At 42.1% G+C, this 26,628-nt stretch overlaps 2 protein-coding genes and 1 pseudogene across 2 annotated transcripts; 1 reads left to right on the plus strand and 2 right to left on the minus strand.

The window, feature by feature from the left end:
* Positions 1–1,564: 1,564 nt before the first annotated feature.
* On the minus strand, positions 1,565–2,942 carry LOC140565861 (RIMS-binding protein 2). Its single transcript, XM_072692034.1, has 5 exons — positions 2,736–2,942; positions 2,162–2,330; positions 1,923–2,026; positions 1,755–1,826; positions 1,565–1,651 (listed from the first exon to the last, which is right to left on the minus strand). The coding sequence occupies exons 1-5, from the start codon at positions 2,940–2,942 to the stop codon at positions 1,586–1,588; spliced, it is 618 nt and encodes a 205-aa protein (XP_072548135.1). The 3' UTR covers positions 1,565–1,585.
* Positions 2,943–11,380: 8,438 nt separating this feature from the next.
* Positions 11,381–18,943, plus strand: ywhag2 (3-monooxygenase/tryptophan 5-monooxygenase activation protein, gamma polypeptide 2). The gene is made up of 2 exons (XM_072690653.1): positions 11,381–11,626; positions 16,771–18,943. The coding sequence occupies exons 1-2, from the start codon at positions 11,540–11,542 to the stop codon at positions 17,425–17,427; spliced, it is 744 nt and encodes a 247-aa protein (XP_072546754.1). The 5' UTR covers positions 11,381–11,539; the 3' UTR covers positions 17,428–18,943.
* A 3,188-nt stretch (positions 18,944–22,131) lies between these two features.
* Positions 22,132–25,949, minus strand: LOC140565087 (heat shock protein beta-1-like; annotated as a pseudogene).
* Between the last annotated feature and the right edge of the window lie 679 nt (positions 25,950–26,628).

Below are 26,628 nucleotides of genomic sequence, written 5' to 3' on the forward strand. Positions count from 1 at the left end.
CAAATGAAGACAATACGCCAAAGCTTTAATGCAGTTTTCAGCAGTTTTGATACACATTATGATCAAACTTATCTAAAAACCTTTTACAGTTCCAAGCTGGAAGCATGGCTAACTGATTAGCACACTGAGGCTAACATAGCCAAGATTTAGGGTGCGCCAGTTGAAACTTCTCCTGCTTGATGTCCTCCTCTGCCCTTCTACTGTGAGTGCCAACTTGTGTAACGATGCACTTACGCGAGTGGAGGGTGGTAAGGGCATGTTAAAAACAGTATTGAAACAAGTCCCAGTGTGTCACACAAGGCAGGACCGTCTCCAACAGCCTTAAACCGATCAGTGACGTCATGGTGGCTGATTGGTTTAAGGATACAATCAGGGTCCTGCGAAGTCATTTGGTGTATGTTAAGTGAACTGTGTATTCAGACTGATTCTGGAGGAATACACCCTTTAAACACCTTTCTTTTGCAATTATGACTCTGATCATTCGTAAGACGATATCGTCCATAGTGCATGATTACATACAGGTCACATCTAAATGAACAGTTAAGACTTGTCAAGGGTTTTTGTATACTTCACTAGTGTACTTTTTTTTGCTGCATGTAGAATTAATGAATTAATATGCATTTAAACGTCTTATGAAAAACACACCAGAGTAAAGCATGTGGCTGCCTGTTTACTTATTAGAGCCATAATAAGTGCATTATTAACAATCTGAGGAGAATGACTATGAAACACCTTCTGAGGAAGATAACACTCCGGGTCCTATTTTAGCGATCTTAGGGGATCCGTCAACCATGCAGCTTGATTCAGCTCATAACGACGGGAAATGTACGCCTTGCGGCTCGAAATGCGCAAAAAGGTATGTACTAAGTCTCTTAATGAATCATGGATGTGTTTTGGGCGTAACGTGCAATAAACCAATCAGCGTGTCACTTGCCATTTCTTTTAAGAGCCAGGTATGGTCTGACTTTGGTGGATTGTTGTTTTAATGGCGCAAAGCGGGGGAGTGTACGAGTGTTGGGCTGCACGTGCCTATGTTGACAATTCACTGCCAAGATGGCAACGAACGTCTGACTGTTAAGGTCTGCCTAGGTTGTTTTCAGTAAGTGGAGCACCTGTGTTTTCCGTTGCCAAGACAGCAACACGCCAGAAATCGACCTGAACACCCCTCATTTCGAGACCACCACACCCATCGGCGTAGATATATTCACAAGCACTGTTGCTATTTAAACGACGCAGGAGGAAGGTGTGAAAAACAGGCTGTTGGCGGGGTGTAAGATAGGGCCCTGTATAAAAACAGCTTACAGTTGCTAAAGACTTGCATGTATACTTTAAGGCTGTCACACTAGCTGCTTCAAAGTGTTCCTGTAGCACACAGAGGTGGAACTAAGGGCTGTTTATGGTATTGTAAAGCCAGAGTATTGAGTAACGTACATAGCTGTAGAAAAGGCACTAAACACCCATTAAAATTCCATTGCAAAAATTGGGATGAACGACAGTGGGCAAGAATGATAGCCATCTGGTTGATAACTTTTGTCACTTGATCCCAGGTCACATCTTCGTAGCAGTAAATGATGTCTCATTATCCTTAGTCCCAAGGCAGCGCTTGAAGGAAATTTGATGGCACAAGCCCACGATAACCATGTAGATCTCCCTGGAACAATGCAAGAATTTTAATACCTTTAATATCTTGGTTCATCTTTGAATTTGCAACAAGGGAAAAGCTGGTAGCTGGAAAGGAAGGCTGTGATACTTACATAATAAAAACCGTCACTGTCCACGTCTCCAAACACGTAGATGATATCTCCTGCTCGGAAAGGAAGCTCGTCCTGCAAAACAAATCATCATTTTGATTTGTCCCAAGAATTTGTCCCAATGAACACCCAATGATCCTAACAGGACACACTACATCTGTGCACAGTCACCTCAATGTCCATGTTGGGGGAGCTTTCCCAGGGGTCATAATCGAAAATGGCCACCATCCTGTGGACTGCCTCATCATCAGGCATGCTGGATGACTCGCTAGGCGCTGATAATAAGACACAACACAATTCAGTGGAAATGGCCATCATGTGAAACTTCGAGCCAATCCTTGCTTGGTGACAAGCTGGCAAGCTATGTATATATAAAGCCTGAGTAAGAAGTGTAAGAAATAGAAAAATACCTATAGAGTGTCCTGGGGACTCCTCAGGGAGAAAGCCTTGTTTGAATAGTTGAAGTTTGAGCTCTCCATCTTCTACAGGGATCTCAGACACCATATTACTTGGTACGAACCCCAAGCGACCAGCCAGTTCCCCTTGGTAGAAGCCATCAGCATCTTTATCGCCGAAAACCTGATGAAAACATTTGCGTATTAGTCGTTGGTTTCCAATTCGCTACCAGATAATGGGACGGTCTCTCTGGGAATACCAGGTGTTGTAAGCTTTTCTAATCCTGCAAACAATTAAAGCTTACATTTCCATGTTATTTACATCTTTTGCACAAATTTGTAGTTGAAACTCTTTTCTGTTGTAAATGTTAATCTTTGCTTGACATTTTACCATTACTGCAATATTGCAATATTCAACAGCCAGTAAATGTCTAGCTAATACCTGTACTGAAACAAGGCTGTGTGCCCAACCGGAATGTACTGTGAACTTGTTGTCTTATCGTTTGCTAGATTATATTAAAAGCACCAGCCAGGCCAATAACAACAAATAATTCTTTAGCAGTCTGTACAATGTCAAGATAACGTTTACCTTAATTATCTGTCCCGGTTCAAAAGACAGCTCCTCCTGCATTGTCTCAGGGTTAGGAGACATCACAGCGGGATTGTACGAGAAAAGAGCCACAAAAACACGTACACTTGGGTCATACATCTCCCTCTCTTGCTCCCACCTTTCCACATCTTCTGGCGTAGCCACCCTCAAACCATCTGGATACAGATAAACATCCACTCCGATCATTTCAGTCCAACTCCTTTTTGGCAGCGGTTCAGACTGCAGACAGGTGCCGTCCGATCACTATAGTTTTTCCCTTTTTGGGCCTCAAGAGAGGTTACCAAGATAATCTGGACAAAAAATCACCACTGTCAAGTCACAGCTAAGAAACCATTGAGTTTTAAAAGAAATGACCAGCAACAATGTGAAGAGCAGGAGGGAATGACACAGCTGAGCAGGAAGGAAAGACCTGGTACAAGCTTTAGGAGACAGAAATAATCTGACGTTGGACTTCGTTAATCCTGCTCTGCGTATTCCTGCTGATTATCTGAGCTGTCTCTGGACTGGGCCAAGTAGGGCTAGTTATTAACCTGCTTATGTTAGGGATGGCGACTCTATTCAAACCTCATGCTGCCCAGACACCCTTGTGGAGTGATTTAGGCATAATTTGACCTCTCAAGAGAAGCAGAAAGCCTGTGAACGAAAAGAGAATGGCCTGCAGTGTGACTATGGTCTATGCCAAACAGCTAAACTGTGGATGCATAGTATTTCACAAGCAGCAGTAATTCCTGTAAAGCCATTTAAGGTAGCAGAACTCAGATTAACTAAGGCAGTAAGTTGTATTCAATAAATAATTGTGTAGCATTGATGCAGAAGTAGAGGCAGAATCTCCTTATTGTAAGGCTGGGCCTCAATGAAGTCAATATATGAATCAAGAGGGTGCAACTGATTCACAGAATAGTGACTCACTGTGCTTGCTTGCATGCACACAGACAGCAAACGCCACTAATTAAGTGGTTTTCTGTGATTGTGAAGGTGTTTAGATGGCAAATCTACTGTAGCTGTATCACGGCAATGTTTGCAGTCCAAACTAATAAAGCTTTATAAGGGGTCCTGGGTGGTCCAGTGGACTAAGGTGCTGTGACTGTGACTCGAGGATCACCAGTTTGAATCCTGGTCATGCCCTGGGGCCCCGAGAGAGCACAATTGGCCTTGCTTTCTTCAGGGTGGGTATATGGTGCTCTCTCCCCACATTGCTTTATATATATATATATATATATATATATATATATATATATATATATATATATATATATATATATATATATATAAAGCTTTAAAATAATAAGAACTTAAAAGTGACTACTTAAATATTTGGTGGCAACTGATTGCCCTGAATGTATGAATGTGAGTAAATGGATGAAAACACTACATGAATCCTACTACAAAACACAGGCTTATCCAGTCAGTCAGTTAGAGGGTTAGCTCTTAGCCCAGCACCCGATCCTGTCACTGTAATGTCTCCCTCAGCTGGCCTTAGTGGAAAGCTCATGCACAAGTCATTTTCATCCAGTGTGGATGGCATAGGCTAAGCTCCGCCCTTCACCTGAGGCTCATCTCCAGCACACAGGTGCTGTTCATGAGTGGACTGGTTAGGACTCCTCTTAAGCACCTCAGTTTGGAGTGTTTTTCGTGAAGTCATTGTGTGACGTGGTTCTGTGACCTGGAATATGGATTTGCCTGTGTTGAACCTGCCTGCCTGTTTTCTGACCTCTGCCTGTCCTGACAATGAGTAGTGCTGTAGCCCTAATAAAGTCCCTCTGCTCATGCAGCTTGCCTCAACCCTCATGTTACAATTTGTCAGAGTTGGCTTTCTTTGAGAGAACAGATGTGGGTTGCTATCTGGAAGCTATTCGATTAGCATTAGCTTTAAGCACTGGTACCCACTCAGGTTTTGCTTTGCTGTGTTGTTTGTGAGTTACCTTTTTGCGGACAGTGACACAGAAAAAGCCAAGGTCGTATGGTCCAGTATGCATAGCAGCCCATATTTCAATACCTAGAGTATAGAGTATAGAAGTCTAGAGGTGATGTGCTGCTCTCCAAGTGTTACAAGTATCAATAACACCACATTTTATTAAAGTGGCTGTTGCAATTGAACGTAACACAGCTTTAATTGTCAAAAGGCGTTTGCTAGTGTGAATTTTTGGTGGCGTACATGAGTCAAGACATTGTTTGAGGTTCACCGTAAGTCTCTTCCATGTACCAATCTTCACTATTCACTACGCAACTATGGCCAATTTTCCATTCTAGGACACCTTTAAGGCGTGTTGGAATTTTGGGATCCATGGGTATCAGGCTGATATCAAGACAAAATGGTGGGTGAGGTCAAAGAAGGATAAATGATGAAAGAAAGATTCTGTAGGTCAAAGCAGCACACACTTACACTGTCTGATGCGATGTTAGCTGTGTATTTCTACCTCTGGGGTTGACGAGTAGCGTTTTTTTAAAAAAAGAAATGTGAAGAATTGTAATCCTAAAGTGGCTTTGTTGCACAATTTAGTTCTGAGATGTAATATTGAGGGCGTTACCCCTGATATCGAGGTGCTCTATCAGGTTAAAGTGCAGCCAACACTTCATTATGTACTTTAATATAAGGTGTAACAGGTGACTCAACAATAAAGGAAAATCATCAGAATACTTTATCAACACTGTATAATTGGAACAGATTACATAAGATTATTCATGGTATAAAAGTCTCGACACTATCGTTATTAGAAGTCAATAATTCATGATAAGGCAGGGTTATGAACGAACATCATGATGCTGCCTTTGTATTTCAGTATATGGCTGGAAGTATATTTCCTCTGTCCTTAACCCCTGACCCTGGCTGAAGCAGACTGCTTGCGACACCATGACGAATCATCCGTCAAGTTCATTTGTAGTAGCCATCTTGGAAAGGTCACTGAAGAACACAACATGCGTGTTACATGTATAGTTACATATATACATTATATAATGCATCTATTCCATATATAATTAATTGTTCTCTGATGTCTACATAGAAGATGCCCAGATGTGGTTTTACCCCACTCTTCACAACTCTCCAATAGAAATAGAATAGAAAACAAGCTCTCATCTTTTTCTGATTGGGCTCATGAATAATTCAACGAGCTCTGCTCTGATTGGCTGGTTTACAGTGAGGCACCATGATGACAAAATCAACATGCCTCGCCCATCCTTAACACAGTCATAGTTTTGTTTTTAGCATTTTGTCTTACAGGATAGTCCTGCTATCCATGCCTTACCTGGAATGTTAGGGCTAGGGTTAGCGTTTAGCCACCATTAAATCATCAATTTAATCTTGACAAAATGTTAGTGGTCTTTGGCGTAGGCCTCGTCGTCAGCTCAGGTCTTGCACGATCGGGACTCTACCGAATTTAGAGACTGAGGCGGAGCCTCGTTGGGACCAAACTGGTGGTGGTGAGGAGGGTGACGTCATTTCTGAAAGCAGCAAAAAAAAAGCATTGTGGTGATTGGGTGAAGAACAGTGACTCTGCATTATAGTCTCCTGGTAGAACTTTAATTTTCCAATATCTAGTTCGGCAGACGTACCAATGGTGTGAATATTAATGAGTGAAGATTATGTAAGCATGACCAGCAAGACTATGTTGGTCGACCTGCATGACCAGCAAGTCTATGCTGGTCAACCAGCATAGTCAAGTTAGGTCATACTGGTTGTCTAGGTTGATCAGGTTGATCATATTTGTAGACCAGCTAAACCATCAAACTCAAACAAAACTTTATGCTGGCCAAGAGCTACGCTGGTCAACTAGCTCGGTCTGGCCAGGCTGTGGTTTTTCAGCAGGGATGTCACTTCCACATAGTGAACTCCTCTTATTCACCTATGCCAAGGTAAATACAGTGTTCCATTCCATGGCACGTTGAAATTGTCATTTCACTCTATCCCACACCTTGAGATTCAGCTTCTCATTTCAAATTGAGAGTAGGACATAAACAGTCAGACAACTTGGCCTTTTTTTGGTCTTGTCAAGTAGTTTTATGGCGGCTACTTTTACCTCTACGTCAGGGCCTGCGAATAGTTTTAGACCAGTGTTCAGCCAGAAGCATGACGATCATGGCAATCAGAACATAGTGGTGTCAGTTCTTATCAGCAGAACATAAGACAAGCCAATCATTAACAGTGACTGATACAAGTAATAAGGCTGTAAACCTTATTGTAGCCTACACCACAATACAATAAGGCTTTGATTTGTAAGGCAATCGCTGCCTATTTGGCAGTGCTGTGCATTACAATTTGTCTCTATAGTACATAATTAATATCATATATACATTTAACAAATCAATTTGACATTCAGTTCACATGAAACTACACCAAAATCAGGCCAATAAACACTTATATATATATGTGCACCAAGATGATTGCTGTCATCTTTCAGCTTTAAATGCAAAGCAGTGGAGGAAAAACATCTGTCTTCATTTTATGAATTCATTTTTACCCTTTCATTTCACAGTATGGATCTAAATGTTCAGTGATTAGATATATGCAGAATGCCTGTGAATGTCTATGCATTTTTACACTACTATAATAGTAGATGGGTTATAATGGTACTATGCCCAGCTATAAAGCCAGACTGATAAGGTTAAAATAAATGTCTTTATCAGGAATGGACCTGCTTTTGTATGTTTATGCACTATTAAAAACAAAGCGATGCAATAGAAGAAACATTTTTTCGCTTCTTTGTCCCTGAAGAACCATTTCTGTTATAGAAATGTGTAAAGCACCATTAATCTACATCAAGCAAGGGTTCTTTTTAGCGTTTAAAAGGTTACTCATGGTACTTTGTGAATTGTGTTGCACTGATACCATAGCGGTATCAGAGCCGATACTGGCATCGTCAATAGAACATTTTTGTTTGCATACTTTATTATGAAACCACACGTTTAAACAGCCAGTAAAATCCAGTCATAGACAGTTATTACCATTAAACACACATTTAATGAACTTTCCATTACAGCTCTCTCTCTCTCTCCATGTGCTGTTTTTGTTTTTGGAGTTTCAGCAGCTGGTTTAAAAACTAACACACACTGAAGTTCAGTACTTTTTACACAGAGACGTGGACCTGAATGTGAAATCACTGCAGAAGCTCTTTCTGTTTCTAAACTGGTGTTTTATCACTGCTCTGAAATGGGAATTTTACACACTGATTAAAAAGCTGTTTGCTGAAGCTTAGCCAGATTCTGCTTCCCTGCCTGCACGTGTTTCTGCATTGTGGACATTTAGATTTTTTCAAATGTGCAGCTCCTCAACCAGTAAACGCTGATCTTTCAAGCTTATTAGATCTTTATTTAGGATCAGATATGAAAAAGTACAGCCTATAAAAAGTGGAAAGCAAATGACAGTGTATTGTTTTTACACTAACTAAAACATTTCAAAGACAAAATGTGTAAATGGTGATTATACACGCACTTGATAGAGCAATATAGTCTCATCCTATCAGTAGGCCAACAAAACAATGATGATAATCATTCAGATCGTTCTGGAAGCCATTGCATGAGGTGGCAGTGCAACAGTGGCCTGACAACACCAGCCACTGAGTCTCTAGTTCCTACACGGTGCTCCAAATCAATAAAACTAAGCCTAAGGATTATGATATCAGTATTGATATGATGTTAAGCTTTGATATCCCTGGCTTGTCACTGTAAGGGACCAAGATAAAAGTAGAGGGATATTCCCTCTGTAAATTGCTTTGGGTTAGGATTAGGGTTGCACATTTTTCAGGTAATGCTAAAGTGCATCCTTGGTTGTTCCGTTCACACCAGTACCTCTAATGAATGTTTCAGAGGGGGCGGCTGAGGATGAGTCAACATTACACAGAGAGATTTCCTAGTACTAAACGTTCCTTAAATTAAAGATTTCATCTTGTGAAAGGAACAGCACAAAAAAAGTCATAGACTTAAGTAAATTCATTGAGAATCCCTCAAGTGCTCAGGTGCACCTCTAAAGGTCTGGAGCTCTGCAGTTATTGAGTCGGCAGAGTGTTGAAGACTTCTGCACTATGCTCTGAGCTCAGCTCAGCCCTGACCCCGCTATGTAGCTTTACATGGTCTGACTTTTGTGGTTTTCGAGTTGTTGTGCTTCCTAAACTCTTCCACTTCCATGTCCACAGCTAATGGTGGAAGATCTAGGAGGGAGGGAATTTCACCAGCTGACTTCTTGTTGCTACGGAAGCTCACCCTGGCTGAATTCAATGACCAAGAAGTGTGTCCCAATACTTTTGTCCACGTAGTGTATATCATTTGAAAGAGTCTGCAAGAGGCAACACACTTAATGCCTATTGTGAATCATTTTTAAAGGTTTTCACATTTTTCAGTCAGCCATAACATTAAAACCCCTGACCTAAAGTGAATAACCTTCATTGTCTTGTTACAATGGCAGCTGTCAAGGTGTGGGAATATTAGGCAGCAAGTGAGGTGCTATCTTGTGAGCAAGGCCTGATAGGGTCAGTGGTGATTCAGTGGTTAGAGCACCAGTCTATTGATGACAGGGTTGTGGGTTTGATACCCGGGCTCGTCAGGTTGCCGAAGTTGGGGCCTCTGAGCAAGGCCTTTCACCCCCTCTGCTTCCTGGGCGCTGGAGCAATGGCTGCCCACCGCTGTGGGTGTTGGTGCAACACAATTTACAGCAACCATCTAATACCAAGAACCATGAATAACCTTTTAAAGGCTAAAAAGAACCCTCACTTGATGTAGATTAGTGCTTCTTTACACATCTCTATAACAGAAATGGTTCTTCAGGGACAGGGAAGTGAAAAAAATGGTTTTATTGCATTGCTTTGTTTGTATACTCACTGCCATTGTGTGTGTTTGATCACTGGTGTGTATGTGTGAGTTTTCACTGCACAGATGGGTTAAAGGTGGAGGCCAAATTCCAACTCAATGTCCAACACTAATGCTGGATACGGTTGTCTTGTCTTTAATAGGGAGTGTCAGGTGGATGGGACATCCTATTTCTGAAGTTGTCCTGGCATTTAACATCCCATACTTCATAGATGGCATCACATCAGTGGACAGCACAGTGGGTGGTATATACCTGGCTAGGTATAGCACACTGGCGACCATGGCAGAAACCACATACACATTTAATGCAGGTGGTCCCACAGTCAGTGAGCCCCAGGTCAGGTCAGTGCAGTGCTCTGCTTCCATGGGACATGGCAAAAGTCATGGGACGCGATACTAGTCAGGGGTGTAACGGTACACAGAAATCACTTTGGTTCTGATTGAGTCCAGTACAAAAAAAAACCCAGTCGTGCTGCAGTTTGTCCGCCAAGTGTTGTATGGTCCCTGAACACACACTCCTAGGTCCTATTTTTATGTAGGGCCACTTAAACTGTATTTAAACATTAAAACTTAATCCCGGCCTCCTGAAGAACCAGCTCCTTTGTGTCGCTTGTACTCACTATACGGTAGGGCTATATTGGTAGGGACTTGTCTCTACCAATATTTAGGGACTATTAAATTGTATAACTCTATACGCAATAATTCTGATAATTATTAATAACTAGTAATTCCGCCAGTGTCAAGTCAACAAGTTCCCGCCTCCATAACCCACATCCCTATCAGGATTGGCTTTGCTGTTTCTTGCTAATGTGTGAGAGGCTGTGGTTGTAAGAAGTGCCAAAGCTCTATGAACTTGTAGGCCGTACTGATTCAGTAAGAGACAGTGAACAATAAGGCTATTGGACAGAACTGGTGGCAACCCTAAACATTAGTGTGTGTGTGTGTGTGGGGGGGGGGGGGGGTGTTTGATGGCAGCAAAAAAAGGAAAGCTGGATTTTAGGAGCTACTTTGCATCCAGTCATCAGTGTGTTTGAAATGAGAGCTTTGAATAGATACACGTTGCCTTACTGTTGAAATGGCATGAAGTAATCAATGTGTTTTTATCAGATGTGTGTTGGCTACCATATCTATAAATAAAGGCTCTGGATGACATAAACGTGTGGCTAGAAGTCTATGATAAATGTGAAAGGCCTCAGCTTCCACGTGCCCTATGTGGTCCTCTGGCGTTGATCCCCAGAAGCTGAGGTGGCTGCCCACACTTCTTCACTTTCACAACTACATCTCAGTCATAAATAACATTAGTTTCATAAGGCCTAAAATAGAACCCAGTGGGACTCCGCAAGACATGCCCAACCAAATGGTCCCTTGATTATCTAGGATTCAAGGGGTTTACATTGGGAATTCATGTGAAAAGGGAGGCGACCGGTACGCCACCGTGAAGCATGGTTTCAAATAGGGTGGGTCAACATTGTGGGCCACCAGCTAAACAAAAGAACAATGACAATCTCTCAGGAAGATTCAAGAAATTTATGAAAATGTAAAGTGCAACATTGACCGACGGGTCTTCGGCGAACGCTGGTGCCCCTCTGAAGGTCGGAGAAGGTTGTTCCATGGGTTTCATCCATCCCTCCACAGAAGCAAATGGCCTTGTCTGACTTGACATCGCTCGAAAGCTGAAGATGAGGCCCTTCCAAAGTCCAGCAGCACATCTGATCCACCATTCGTGGGGGCCTCTGGGTACCCATATAAGGAGTGTTACATCATGAGTAAGGCACCCACCTTTTTAGGATGCTGACGTCGCCCTGCAGAGTGTGAGGAGGGGGGCATCTGAGCGGGAGGGGCCAAGGGTGTCCCGTCGGCACGAGCGCAGATAGCGAGGAACAGCTGCAGAGCAGTTCGCCGAATTGCACCGAGGCAGAAAACCCACAGCACCTCCAGCCCCACTGACTGCGTTAGCGAAACTGCGAGCAGAACCGACGGCAAACATGGTCGACCGCGAGCAGCTGGTGCAAAAAGCTCGACTAGCTGAGCAGGCAGAGAGATACGACGATATGGCAGCGGCCATGAAATCGGTAAGTCACCATCCTTCCCCTTCTTCACACCACTGTTAATAATAGCGCTGTTGTGTTTATTAAAATGGCTTAAAAATATTATATTAAAATAATATAAAATAAACGGCGATCAGCTGAACATCTGTGTGTGTGTGTGTGTGTGTGTGTCTGTGCTGACATCGTGTCAGACCCAGTCAGTCAAAAACACCCTGCTTTTACATGAAAGAAGGGGATGTCAGTCATGTGCGGTGGTCCTAATGTCTTATATGGTGCTCATTCTGGGGCTGGGGAACGGCACATAACGGTCTGGGTGTAGACTGGGTGTCTGGTCCTTGGGCGGTGCCTCCCTGCCGTAGCTGAGCCGAGCCGAGCCGAGCCGAGCTGAGCTTACAATGAAAATGAATGAGGAGACACACACCGGAGTCAGACACAAGCCCAGCACGTTAAACCCCCTGTTCGGACCTCAGATCTTCTCACAAAATGTCTAAAAACTCTACAAATGTCGTCCCAGCTGCAGCTTTCTCCGTTAGCCGCTCTTTCATTCATCGTGGGTGGAGAGGAGGGGAGAGGAGAGGACGGGGGGCTTGAATCCCACCTGGCCTCTATCCAGACAAAAGGCACATGGTGAAATCGAGCCAGCTCCTATGGTCAGGACCAAACAGGCTTTTTCAGACATAGCATTTTCCATTTTTCATGAAAAACCACCACCTATGTGCTGGCAGTGTCCGTTCCCAGTGCTCCTGTTTGCACAAATGGGGGCTATTTTTCCTCCAAACAGACGTTGGAGGCAGCAGAAATCCTTCCAGAAGGTTCCACCGCTGTCATATTGCAGTGGGGGCCAGCATTCAGCCTGCTTCATGCCCTCTTTACTCTCATCCACGGCACAAACCCTGTTGATTATGCGGCTGTTCTCGGGAATGATTGAACGCTCTAGTTGTGTTACACATATTATATTTTCTCCTATATTCATGTTGAGGAACCTCCCCTGTTTAATTCCAGCCTGGCATTCATCGGTGGTATTAAGCTCTATTTCCCCTAAATGCTTTATGAAGCCGTTTGTCAGCTCAGGGCCTTTAAAGACTCACACTTGTGTATGTGCGAAGGCTCTGCACGTGAACGCCCGTTCTCTGCCGACATCCAGGGTTAGGGAAAGTTCTGTCGAGGCAGGAGAGGGCAAGGACACATGCGTTTTTGGATTTGATCTGTGCATTTGCACAGGCTGGGTGAGTGACACCGAGGAGTCGTCATTGCCACACAGCTCCACAGAGTACCCCTCCTTTTCTGCCTTGTTAAGTGTTGACATCATGTCTATATAGCTGGGCTGTGTTCCTTTCCCCTTCTTGCGACTCCTTTAAGCAGCCATGCTGATCGTGCGTATTGAAATCCCGGACAAGTGGACAGGGCGGCAGGATCTGCAGCGTTAATTAACCCCTGCAGGGTTGCAGTGTCCAGGCTGTGAATAATTCAGTATGATCATTCAGGGCAGATGATCAATATGACCTTTTCTGGTCATGATCACTGAATCTGCTGATGTCAGTGCTTATAGCCACATTTAGGGGTTCAAGATTTAATAATAATAATAATAAATTCATTTATATTATAACGAATTTACAAAAGTCCAAATACAACTCCCTTTAGAAGGCGGGTTAATTAATGAACATTCATCTCATAATCAATATCAGCCAGGTCCAAATTTCAAGTTTAAACAACTGGCAGCCCATTCTCACACTGTTCCAGTAGGAAACAGTAGGGTGGGCGATATGGCACAAATAAAATATCATGAGACATGTGACACAAATTATCGCAATAATGATAAAATATCATCACATCGCCCAGCCTTTATAGTTATCGTTGGCCTTGTTGAGTGTCCTTATAAATATCTATGGTACAGCTCAACCCATAGGCCCAGTATTGGCTGCCCCATCATAGGCTTTTTTTTTAATTAAGAAGACTGTACATACATAATGTGTTGCATCAGCCAACCCTACTCTTTGCTGTAACATGTAATGTATGGCTTATGTCCCATCAATCATTAGAAATCCATCAAAAAGTGATGAAATATTGAAAAATATAGAGTTGGATCGGCTTGGTAAGCCACCAATCAACCGATAAGCAACCTTGCATAGGCCGTAAAATATGAATAATGTATTTTTTCAATGCAATAGTTTTCTCACAGTATTGGCCATAGTCCATATCCTTGACTATCCAAACACCTCATTTTTCAATCTGCAGCGTTACGCTCTTGCAGTGGGACCCACGTTCAGTTCCCCAGCGTGCCCTACAGGCTGTAGCAGGAGTGCAACTGGCTGCTGGCCCTCTCATTGGCAGGATTCCTCTCTCCTTAATCTAGGTATCAGCAAATTTGGCCATTTGTTAGGACACACAGACAAAGGCTGGCAATTACTGTTCTCCTCCAAGTGCACTGAGATACTGAGATGCTAGGCAGTTCTGTGTGGTCGGTAGTGTGAAGAGAAGCAGTGGCTCACACGACTCAGATTCAAAGCTGTGTGGGGTTTTTCCCTTTCCACCTCTCGATTGGTGGTGCTGTCGCATGATGAAGGAGAGTCATGCAGCCGATGCATGGGCATGTGACCACACCACTGTGGGAAAACTGAATAACGTGAATACATGCATGTTCTAAAACAAGCGTGTCATTCAAAAATATTCACTCTTGTGGGACTGAAGATGGTTAGGGATAGTAAAGCAAATGGAAAGGAAGTCAAATCCATGGTAAAATCAAGAGGTCCTAGAGATAGAATCTGCAATTTTGTCGAAATGCATAGGAGCTTCGTCTTTCTCAACCCTCTCCCAAAGCTCTGATTGTAATTAAAAGCAGTGCAGTACATTTCTGTTGAAAAGAAATACAGATTGTAATTGGTCACATTTTCAATTCATATTTTTTCCCATGGAAAAAAAGCACTTTACAGGATGAAAAGATGCTGAAATTATAAGCTAGCGTTACATTATTGACACTCAATTGAAGTCAAAGCCTACTGAGGTTAATAAGGACACTTGTGTGTATCCCAAATGTCTGTAATTCACTTGAGTGGTGTGGCTCAGTTGGTGATGTCTAAAAGCCCTTGGATAGTAAAGTGGCATCTGTCCCATTGATAAAAGCCCTTTTAGCCACAGAGCTACCGGCAAATTTCCTACCGGCTGTGCATTAACCCAAAGTTTCTGGCCAAAGAGACGAGCTGTTACGAATTGATTGACTTAAAAATTGCACAGGCGTAAGACGCCTTTTCTTCTTAATTCTTTCTAAAGCACATCACACAACAGCCAGCATCTGAACGTCTCTGAATACCAGGTCTCTGAAATGGAGAAATAAGGGACAAAAATAGCTGTACTGTTATTTTTATGTCTTTGTCACTTTTATTTTTTACCCATTCCTTGTTCTGGTCCTTCAAAGTCCCATTTATTACATTTGTAAAAACATCTGAATAATGGAGCTATTTTAGACTCTAAGACAGTTGTTGTTCCATTTAAAATATTGAAGTTAAAATATTTAGTATATTTAAAAGAACTGTCAGAAAATAAATATCTAACAATAATAATAATAATAATATAATTCTAATATGTCTAATATGTATCTAGTATGTGTATTTATTTTATCTATTGCACCTTCATTGTTATAAATATCAATGAAAATAAAGAATTAAAAGAATTTATTCAGAGTGATTTCAAGCATTTCTATTGGTCTATTCCTCCAGAATTATTTACAAAGTGTACAGAAGCAGCTCGAGGGTTCAAACCATGGGGGAAAAACCTACAAACTAACAAAAATGGAGATACATGGTTTTTGTTGGACAGCAGCGATATGCGCCACTTGACAGTAGTAACAGTAGTAAGACATGACTAAATGGCCATAAGAGCACATACACATACCTCTGTAGTTCTTACGTAATCACATTCCAAACAGAAGCACTCTACATCAACTAGGGCTGAAAATCGTCCCTGTGCTGTCACTAAATGAGATGCAGACCATGCCCGGAAATGTGAGGCCTGATCTGATCTTACGTAACTGTAGCGTGCTCTTCATCATTTGTTTTGCGGCCTTATGGGTTAAAATCAGTACCGGCAACCCAATGATCGAATATGCTGCTCCTAGTAGGGTGTAAGCAAAGGTCAGCGAGAAGGCCACTGTAACAGGTGAACTGCCACGTAGTGATCGTCTTAGCTTACAGTGCAGCTGCCCAGGGCTGTTCGTGGGAACATTCCCCCTCCCAATGTACACGCATCCCCCCCCCACACCCATTCACCCTACCCCCCCACCCTGATCCTGAATGTAGCTGAACTCTTGCTCTAGTAGTAGCGCTCCGTTGCTTCACAAAACAGTAGCAGCCTTCTTGGCAGTTCGAGGTGGACTGCTGAACAAAATGAGACGATTGCCATGGAAACTGGAAACTAGGCACTAAGCGTCGAGCACTTGTTCATCTCTATGGCTGCACAGTTGCACGGAGGCATCCGACAAAGCCCAGTGTGGATATTACAATTATGCAACTGAAGAATTATTGCTTTGATAACAAGTGTTCTCTGACTTGCATTACATATTTATTAGTATCATTATATGGTTTTGTAACTTTTTGGGATGGATGGACACGGTCATACTAATGCAGAGAGATATCCAAACCCATTTTAATTGTAGTGTTATATGTGGAACTGCGGAGATTGTCAGGACACGAGCAGCTGATGCTGCATCTTTCCATTAGCAAAATGATGACATCTAGGAACATGTACAAAATGCATGGAAATATTGCCAACTAAAAGATCACAGTTGATGAGGTTATTTTTCAAAGTTCGACTCGATACATACAATTTGATTCTCAGGCATTTGTTTTGATTTTCATTGTATCATGTGTTAAAATGTCTCGATTCCACAGAGAACTAAATATGTGCTGCATAGACTGGCTTTTCTCACCAAAACCTGCTTGAGATGCCAGGTTTTAATCACTGACAATGGTAACTTTGTGATGTACACTCAATCTAATACTCAAATACTATCCCTATAAACACGTGGATATGCAAACAGAGGAACATGTGTATGTTTTCCATCATTTGAAACTCCCAAAGCCTCTTAAATTAAGGCCGAGATGTCTTCCAAATGCCCTCAACTTACTAATTCCTTGTTTTCCCTAACCCAGCATTCTATGTCCTTTGTGTTACAGGTAACAGAGCTGAACGAGGCCTTGTCCAACGAGGAGAGAAATCTCTTATCTGTGGCCTACAAGAACGTTGTGGGCGCCCGTCGCTCTTCTTGGAGGGTCATCTCCAGCATTGAACAGAAAACCTCCGCAGATGGAAACGAGAAGAAGATTGAGATGGTGAGGGCCTACCGCGAGAAGATCGAGAAGGAGCTGGAGGCGGTGTGCCAAGATGTGCTCAACCTGCTAGATAACTTCCTCATCAAGAACTGCAGCGACACCCAGCATGAGAGCAAAGTCTTCTACCTGAAAATGAAGGGCGACTACTACCGCTACCTGGCTGAGGTGGCCACGGGCGAGAAGAGGTCCACGGTGGTCGAGTCTTCGGAGAAGGCCTACAACGAGGCTCACGAGATCAGCAAAGAGCACATGCAGCCCACCCACCCCATCCGCCTGGGATTGGCCCTCAACTACTCCGTGTTCTACTACGAGATCCAGAATGCCCCAGAGCAGGCCTGTCACCTGGCCAAGACGGCCTTCGATGACGCCATCGCCGAGCTGGACACCCTCAATGAGGACTCCTACAAAGACTCAACCCTCATCATGCAGCTGCTCCGAGACAACTTAACACTGTGGACAAGTGACCAGCAAGACGATGAGGGCGGGGAGGGCAACAATTAAAGAGGTAGATATCTCTCTGACGAAGAAAGCGATTTAAAAAATATTCAATGGCTGGTGGACTTTGGCAGCAGCTTTTGCCATGGTTTCCTCTGCAGCAGCAGTTCTTTATTTTTCCACGAGTTAAAAGAAAAAATATCAAGGGTGGTTAAAAATGGGGGGGCTGAAGTCTTAGTTTGAATATATACAGAAATATATATAGCTGAATGGGCCTCCGTCTTCTTGGTTATCTTTGACATTTGCCAAAACCACTGAAAATGTCAGTCAATCAGCCAGAAGGGGTCGTTGTTGGTTTGGAATGGCAGCCTCACACTGGCATATGGACTGATGTAGTTCAAAGGGATGCTGCTTATTTATGTTTTCGGGGTAGTAGAAAAGCATTTGAAAAAGAGGGTAAGCTGAAAAAAAAACAAAAAAAAAAACACTTGAATGCGATGTCTGCAAAATAGTCTTAACTGGTTCCAGTATTAGTCTCAAACTTACAACACGGACCAGTGGCATGGAGATCTAATGGCTTACTCCAATTCTAACATGCACAGATGCATAAAACAGAAACCATCCTGGTCGTGAAATCGTCACACTAGTACGTTGCTGGAACCATAGACTATTTTGAAGGTCAGATGAGATGAGAAGCAGAGACTTATCTGTTAAAAAAAATATTTAAAAAAATAAAATAAAATAAAAAGACAATAAGGAAAAATATTGCAGCTTCAAAGTTTGTGGTTTACTTCTGTGTTTAATTTATTTTTGCACTTGCCAACTATACTGTTTTGTCAGTGTAAGATAATTACGATGATACTATCAATGATTCAATATTGTGCATGCTGGTGATGTATTTATACAATAGCTTGACTTTATTAACTTATACCTTGGATGTTATGTATTCCTATGATTGAGAAGTAAACATGCTTCATATTGATTACTTATAATTTATCATTTTGGGTTTTCTGTTTGTTTGTTTGTTTGTTTTGATTTGCTATACCAAAATTGTGATTGTTAACAATAAATTGATCTGTTATGGGCGTTGCTGTTGTGACATGAAATATGTTTTTCTTTAGCTAGATTGAAATTTGAAAAACACTACCGATCACTTAACTGTGCACGTGTTTTTCTTCGTAAACTATAATCATGACATTGTTTAACAATGTTTCCGCTCTCTCAACAATATATGAGTGCTTTTTCTTGTCATGTTATGCACAATGAAACATGTATGGTTTGATCTACCGTGAAGTATCAGAATCAGTGTTTCTGTGACACACTCAGAACATGGACCATAAAATTGTATTTGGCAGTATTATTATTATTATTATTATTATTTATTTTATTTTTTTCTTTTTCATTCATATATTTGTTTTTGTTTCCTTTTCTTTCTTTTTCTTTTTTTTTTAACTTTTAGCTGTCTCCTGGGTGACAAATATCTTGAATGTGAATAATTATGTAGCAGTTGCACAAGAGCCAAAATAATGACAAACATGAAAAAAAAAATCCACAAATAAATAAAGAAAAAAATTGAAGCGGTCATAGATGCATCGACTCTATGTTGGCCATGTTTAACGTTGTATACCCACTTAACGAGGGATTTCGCCACGGAATCAACATTGAAATAACGTCCCGGAACGTCATTTCAACATTGCATTAACATGACATTGTTTGCTGGGTATTGCTTTGGTATATTAAGATCCAAGTAATTACTACGACAGCTCTAGTAAGTGTGAGAATGGTCCAAACAAAATACAGTCTTAGTGCTCTTTTCTGTGTAGACTAAGAAGGCGTTTTAGCTTTATGACATGAAGCGCTAAAAGAGTAGCCATCACTACGTGGCTGAAAATCCAAAATCCACCTTATACAGTCCATCTGCACCTCCATTTATTTACGTATTTATTTTAAAGTACTAAAAACAGACACAATAGTTAAGATAAAAATAGCAGTGAGCCTCAGGTCAGCGCTGGCTCAGTGGTTACGCTCTGGGCTATTGATGATAAGGTTGTGGGTTCGATACCCTGGGCCACTGTTGAGCAAGACCTCTTTACTTCCTGGGTGCCGGAGCACGAGCGTCTATGAATTTCTACTTGTGTGAAAACATTTTTAATAGATTTGATAAAACACTGTAAATTCAATGTTAAGTTTCAAAGAACCGTAAGGAGGCAGGCCCTCGTCATTTCAATAGGTTACTCAATAGGTTTCAATAGGTCACCCAATCCCCAATCCTCATAATGAACAGCACCCCAGCATATCTAGAACCACTGAAACAGACGATCCAGGAACAGGAAGCTTCTACAGTTTTAATACAAGGTTCCTTCAGTCCTGTGGGGCAGGCCTGTCTTCAGCACAGTTTGGTGACGTCCCTGCTCAGACACACCTTTTAAACATGGTGAAGGTGTGGTGTGCTGAACTCTGGTCCTCCAGGCCTCCAACAACTGAACCCCCTGCAGCAGCCTATTGACGGCCATATCCTAAGCAGTCTACCGTTGATTTTTTTGGCTGAGTATACAAATAGCATAGATTAACGTAGGCGAAGCAGCCCATTTTTCATCCAAGGGTCGATGACGCTGTATGAACTCTGTGTGAATGAAGGTGTGTGTAGGGTTGATTTCCAGGGTTGGTACTAAAGGTGGTACTACAGCGTAGACAGAGTCGATTTTCAGGATCAGGGACAGTCTAGTAGGGTGTCGGAGTAGTCGCCTCGTATGAATCCGACTGTACAAAGACACAGCGGTGTGTCTAACCTTCATCACTGCCTTAATGATTCATGGTTGTGACTGGCAGTGTTGTCAGGGTTGTGTGATGGTCTCCTATGCGTCCATAGGAATGATTTAGCTGCCTGATATTGCACTAAACATGGCCATTCGAAAGCAGAGGCTCTCCTTAATCTGTTTTTAATACAATTTCTTTGAAATGATTCGGTACACCCACTCGTTCCCTGATGAAACTTTGCTGGTGAGGCTGGCGGATCCTCGCCGCGTTTAGCCGCTGCAGGCTCGTACAGCAGCAGCCCACACCCAGCCGAGCGAGAGATGAATCGCTCAGGCCGAACTGCTCTGCGATGCCAGCCAATAGGAGGCGGCCTGAGCGTCCGCGTCAGCCAATCAGAAGGCTGTTGCTAGGGCTAAGGGAGGTACAGCCACCTTATTAGCGCCATTCCCATTGGCACCGTTCAGACATCCGGAGCAACCTGCAAGAAGACGAAGCTCCAGCATCAGAGAAAGCATTAGGATTCAGGGGCGACCGCTCGCCTCCCCTCCTCCACCACTCGGGGGTGGCACGACTCTGTCATAGAGACAAAAAGGCCACCGTGTGTGACAAGCAGGTCTCACCATGCTAAGGTCACTGCAGATCACATCATATTGGACCTGGCTGAATGGGATAATGGGCATTATACTGGCAGCTAGGACGCTGATTGCCTGTTTTAACATAAAAAAGGGGTTAATGATTATTTGCAAAGCAGTGTAATTGCAAAGCCCTTATTTTGTGCCGACACTCACCGTCCTAATTATTCCCGAAACATAATTAACCCACAATTAACAAAGAGCACTGTCCCATGCTCAATTTGGACTATATCGGAATACACCTTATTCCAACAGGATGGGAGAATGGACTGCATTTAGATATGTATGTACAGACGTAACTTAAAAGGCTTGCTCTGGCTAAGTGAGGAAGAACAAAGCAGCCTACTGGGTGCATGTGACTCCCGTGACCCATTTTAGAAATCTAACTGGGGGGAAATCTTGGGCAAAAATACTGATTGAGTAAGTAAAAGGCACGTGCAATACTGCAGTCAGCCCAATCGAGCTCTTTCAGAGCAGATACAACTATTTGGAGGGGATTTATTTGAATTTAGCAGCACGGAAAATGCTAAATCTTGAGACATGTCTATCTGCATTTCATTAATTGCATTTACATACTACTGGCTGATTAAAGCATGGATCAAATCATACACATCATGGCATGCTAGGTGATAGGCCCATTGAAGGCCCTGCCACAGCCTCTCAATGTGTAAGGTGGTTCGAGTAAGGTGGGTTGCTCTTTGGCAATCCTAATGATTGTTTTGCTGCACGACCCAATTGGCCTCGAGCTTCAGATCGCAGACTGATGGCTGGGCATTCTCATAGAGCAGAATTCATAGTTGGCTTGGGGGTCTTCAATGGGGGTGTTTTTTGTTTTTTTTTGCTGTTGTGAGACAAGCCTTTATGGTTCCCTTGGTTAGCAGTGTTTCCTCTTCCATGCTTTTTGAGAACCTATAGCTTCATTTGTATAACTGAAAAGATTCTGCTTAAAGCAGCATTATGCAATAACTGGTATTTCTTGCTTCTGAGCTCCCCCTATAGTCAGGACGTGTAATTCAAACTTTGAACCACCCCTAAAAAACACACTTTACACAAGTACACATAGTTCCAAGTCCAGCCTAGCAATGATAGAGACACCTTTCTCCCTTTTACAAGTCAGTAGAGCATCACAATGATCTTGAAGCTGTTGTTTTAAGATAGAAAATGCTACATGGTGTTGCTTTAAGTGATGTTTCGGCTGCAGTTAAGTCTGAGTTTGCCCTGTTTAAGTAAACCCTCACATTTATAGGCTTTTAGTACATAAGCATTGTTCATTTGAAACCATATATTAAATAATAAATGAACACTGACCACTGTTGTTGTGATAGAAAGCCACCATCACACTGTCTGGTTACAAGCTTCTTGGAGAGGCTAATTCTTGATTTTATTTATTGGCTTTAGACACAGGGGTAGACTCTTCTGCACCCTGGAGGGCAGGCTTAGGCAGGGGAGCTTCGATGTTCAGCACGCCATCAGGAGAAAGGGAGGAGGTGACCTTCTCAGTGTCCACTCCAGGTGGGAGACTGTGTAAAGAGAGGAGCTGATGTCGGTTCTTATCTCATCAGTGAGAGCATGGCTGATAGAAACAGCTTCGCATTTGATTTTAAACTCAAGCATATTCCCTGGTGAAACTTCTGCATATGTATCCGTGCTCGTCTCTGCGCTCCTCGTGTTTTCCTGCGGTAAAAAAAAAAGCTATAGCTCACCGGCATTTATTCATGCTCCATCTGAGTGATAATCCTAAAATGACAATTGCATTAAAGATTGAATGCAGACAAGCAAGTCATGCATACAATGTTTAAGCAGCCCATGACTTAATATTGGGAAATGTACCAGGCCCCAACTCATCCTCCTCAGCCCCCTATATACCCTCCACTCTCACTTCACCTTTGTGTCAAAAAACATTGTACTCACCACCACTCCGTCTCCTCCCATCTTCTTTACTGCTCACCTCAGCCATGGGGTACTCGGCTTCATGCACCCACCACCATGCCACCCTAAACTTCAGCCCAAAAGTCTTCTGAGTTTAACATAGCTGCCCTACATTAAAACCATGTCTGTCTTGATATCTAAAAAAACATCAGGGCCTTTGAGGGACTAGGTAAACGCCTCGATGGACAATGGTCCAGACCATTTTCTGGGGGCCTCTGCACATAGTATTATGCGTACTCTCACTTCACCTTTGTGTCAAAAAATATCGTACCTACCACCACTCCGTCTCCTCCCATCTTCTTTACTGCTCACCTCAGCCATGGGGTACTCAGCTTCATGCACCCACCGCCATTCCACCCTGAACTTCAGCCCAAAAGCCTTCTAAGTTCCCTCCCTATTCCAGCTCTACGAGCATGGTCCATATTAACAAATTCTACATTTACTGTCCTTTAATATATGTAAATGAGCTGCCCTATATTTCATTTCCTTCAAACAGCAGTTGGGCCGAAACACTCCTTATTGGTTCAATGAGAATGGATGGGATGCATTTTCCAGGACGGGCTCATCAAGTTCAAATAGATTATCTTCTCAGATGTGGGCTGGGGTGAGAATAACCCAGTCTAATTATCTGGATATCATATATATATATATATATATATATATATATATATATATATATATATATATATATATATATATATATATTAATGATAGCACCAATAACATATTAGAACCTTACAGCTTTCAACCATCGCTGATTTTCACCATTCCATCCTTGGTCTTGACCGTCAATTCCTCAGGGTTGAACTGGTTGACATCCACGCTGACCTTCCACTTGTCTCGGCTTTGATTTATGTCAGACATGCCTCCGCTGAGCTGGCGGGCCAGCATGCATGCAGACAGGCTTTGTGGGAAAAGGCTGAAGAGTCCAGAGTCCATCATGGAGCCTGGTGGTCGCAGGTACCCAGGCCAGTGGCTGCTCGACCAGGAATGGAGCTCATCTGGTCAGACTGGCATGCCAAAAGCCTGGTCAAAGATCCAGCTGCCATGATGCCAGTAACGTAAGGGATCCCAGGGAACCCTATTGAATTGCAGGCTTTTGAATCAGCTGCAGATGATTAAAACATGGTTAAAGAGGATTTGGTAGAAGTCTGTCTTATTAAACCTCAGAAATGTAGTTTGGGTTGCTTTTGATTGTTGAAGTGAATGGGGTCACAGTGTCCAGATTCAACCAGCTCTCTGTGGCCTTCAGAAAGAAGTCTCCAACAATCCTAAAATGTCATCACGTGAGCTACAGGTAGGTCTTGTGTCTCTCAGAAAGCGATTTCATGGGAGGTGTGCAAGGAGGAAACCTTGCTGTCTTGCTATCTAAAAAACATCAGGGCCTTAGGTCCTAGGTATTCTCCTGCAAACAATGGTCCAGCCCATTTTCTGGGGGCCTCTGCACATACTGCAATACTTCACTGTTTTATGGTTGTTTGGTTACTTGGCAAGGAGTCACCAAAGCTCGTGTTGTCCCCTGAATGACTGCATGGGTTGGAAGAGGACACTTGAGTCATGTGTGCACAGAACATTCATGAATGTAAGCTGAGTCACAGTCTGGATATATTTTTACCCATGCCAAATGTTTGGTACATTAGGGGGAGACGTTGCACCTGAGGGAACATGTAGGAGGTGACATAGCCAAGAAGACTACAGCACATAATGGCCACACGTTTAGATATTGGTGTGTTATAACTATTAGCATGTGAGGTTGCATTGGTTCTTACTTTATACAATAATATAAGACAGATTTTGGGTCAGTTATGAAGATAAATCGGGACTGGTCAAATGTATGAAATTCAAGGACTTGCAAAATCTCCAAAATGTCATCATTACAGCAGAAGGGGGAAAAATACAAGAGAAGTCAATACAAAAAGATTAGATTAAGTCATTTCTGAGCATTTCTATTATTTCATTCATCCTAATTCTGTGACTTTTCAATGACAAATTCAATGTTTTCAACTGAATTTGAACTGAGAAATTCTCTATTTTAAAATCTAAACAGAAATGATTATAATGAAGGTGCAGAGCAGACTGTGTTGCCTGAATAGCATGTAGTGATTTAGAAGGCTGTGCCTCAAGTAGAGAAGTTGAGTAAGTAGTGGAGTAAGTAAGTTAGCTATGACCAACCAATGCCTCTGCTACAAAGTATTTATATGTGCAAAAGCTGTGCAGCTGATCCAGTGCTTCTTCTGAAATCAGCGGTAATAGGGTCTCAATAGCGGGACCTTTTGGTCTACTCTTCTGAGAAGGCTTTACCTTAGATGTCTATGATGAATAATACACTACAAGCTTAAAAGTAAAGGTACTACACATGATTAATTGAGCAATGATGCCGTACAAGAACCACTTTTGGTTCTATTAAGAACCATGTTTGAAATAAAGATGTGGGTAGAACCTTGGTGAAGAACCTGAAGAATCTCTGTTACAAGCATGGAGCTTTATTGAACCTGGCATCGTTCAAAGAACCACTTCTACCACTTTATTGAACATAGCTGTGAGGATTTAATTGCATTCAGTCACAAGTTTATTAGTGGAGTAAGACATTTAAGTCTAGATCACAGAGGTTTGGTTTATCCCAAAGATATTGGATGAAGCTCTAGTTCCACAGCTCCACAGTGCGGTGGGTGTGTTTTGGGGATGGTTATATCCCTATAGCTTATGTTTAGCATTGTTTTCTCTTGGTAAGCTTTCTGTTTCATTTTGCTTTGACATTGACACAGAATTCAGGTTTAATTTTACTGATTAATTCAGGCTTAAATCTGTGTACCAATTACAGCAAACAGCACATTCCTAAAATGCAAAAGTTACCGGAAACTCACTCTGGATAGACCTGTAGGCAGGACTTACTTGCATTTAAGGGTTAAATGCCTGTCAGCAGTGGATGCAGTGTCTCCCACTTTTTAGTCTAGGCCTAGGCTTAAACTAGGTCTGGGTGACTAGCCCATAGTATACCAGGAGTACATGAACTGCAACCAAAAGACTGAGTAATGAGTCACTGGAACAGAGAATGTTAATGAACCCTGTAACACAGACAATTCAGTAAAAACAGTGTGGCCCTTTAGTCTGTGGTTTTCCACAACAGTCACACATAATGGGCTTTAATGAAGGGTTAGGTAGTTTGGAGTGAATTCCAAAAGATACCAAACAATATTCCGTCACCTTGTTGCATGGCAACTGTTGCCACAGTAACCTCAGCTCTCCCACTCTGCGCTGAAGAGCGGGCATCTCTGTCACAGCTCAAAACGCCAAGCAAATGCAAAACACACAAATGAACATTACATGCGTTTGTGATGTGTGGCTGACTATAGCACATCTGGGAATGACAAATTTAGCTTCTTCGTTTCATGAAAAGGCTTTGGTTCAACACTATTATTATTCTTATTGTTATTATTATTATGATGATTATTGTTGTTGTTGTTTTTGCTGCAGCTGCTGCTGTTCTAGTTGTAGTTAGACCATTAGACCACCAAACTCTTATACCAGTTGATGCCATTGATACAGAGCCCCTAAAGTATCAATGTACAAAAATAATATTTAGAGATAAATAACGTTCCTTCAAATATTTATGAATGATAAATTGATTCCTTTCATGTAACAATTGGTTATCTCTGTAGTCATGTAATATGTTCCCTCAATTTGACAAATAATTCCCTCCATTTCATCTACTGTTTTAGGTAAACTGAGAGAATGAGTCATTAAAATAACATTTTGAGTAATAAAATATTTTTATTTGATATTATATTTCTTTGATACTCTGTCCTTTTACATTATGTGAAGTTTCCATGATAATTAAATTGCATTGTGCAAAAATGGAACACAGTTTCGTCCAAAATTACTAAATCATGGGTTCTTAAGTATATATATATATACAGTGGGGAGAACAAGTATTTGATACACTGCTGAT

Source organism: Salminus brasiliensis, chromosome 11 (assembly GCF_030463535.1).
Source record: "Salminus brasiliensis chromosome 11, fSalBra1.hap2, whole genome shotgun sequence".
Classification (NCBI taxonomy): domain Eukaryota; kingdom Metazoa; phylum Chordata; class Actinopteri; order Characiformes; family Bryconidae; genus Salminus; species Salminus brasiliensis.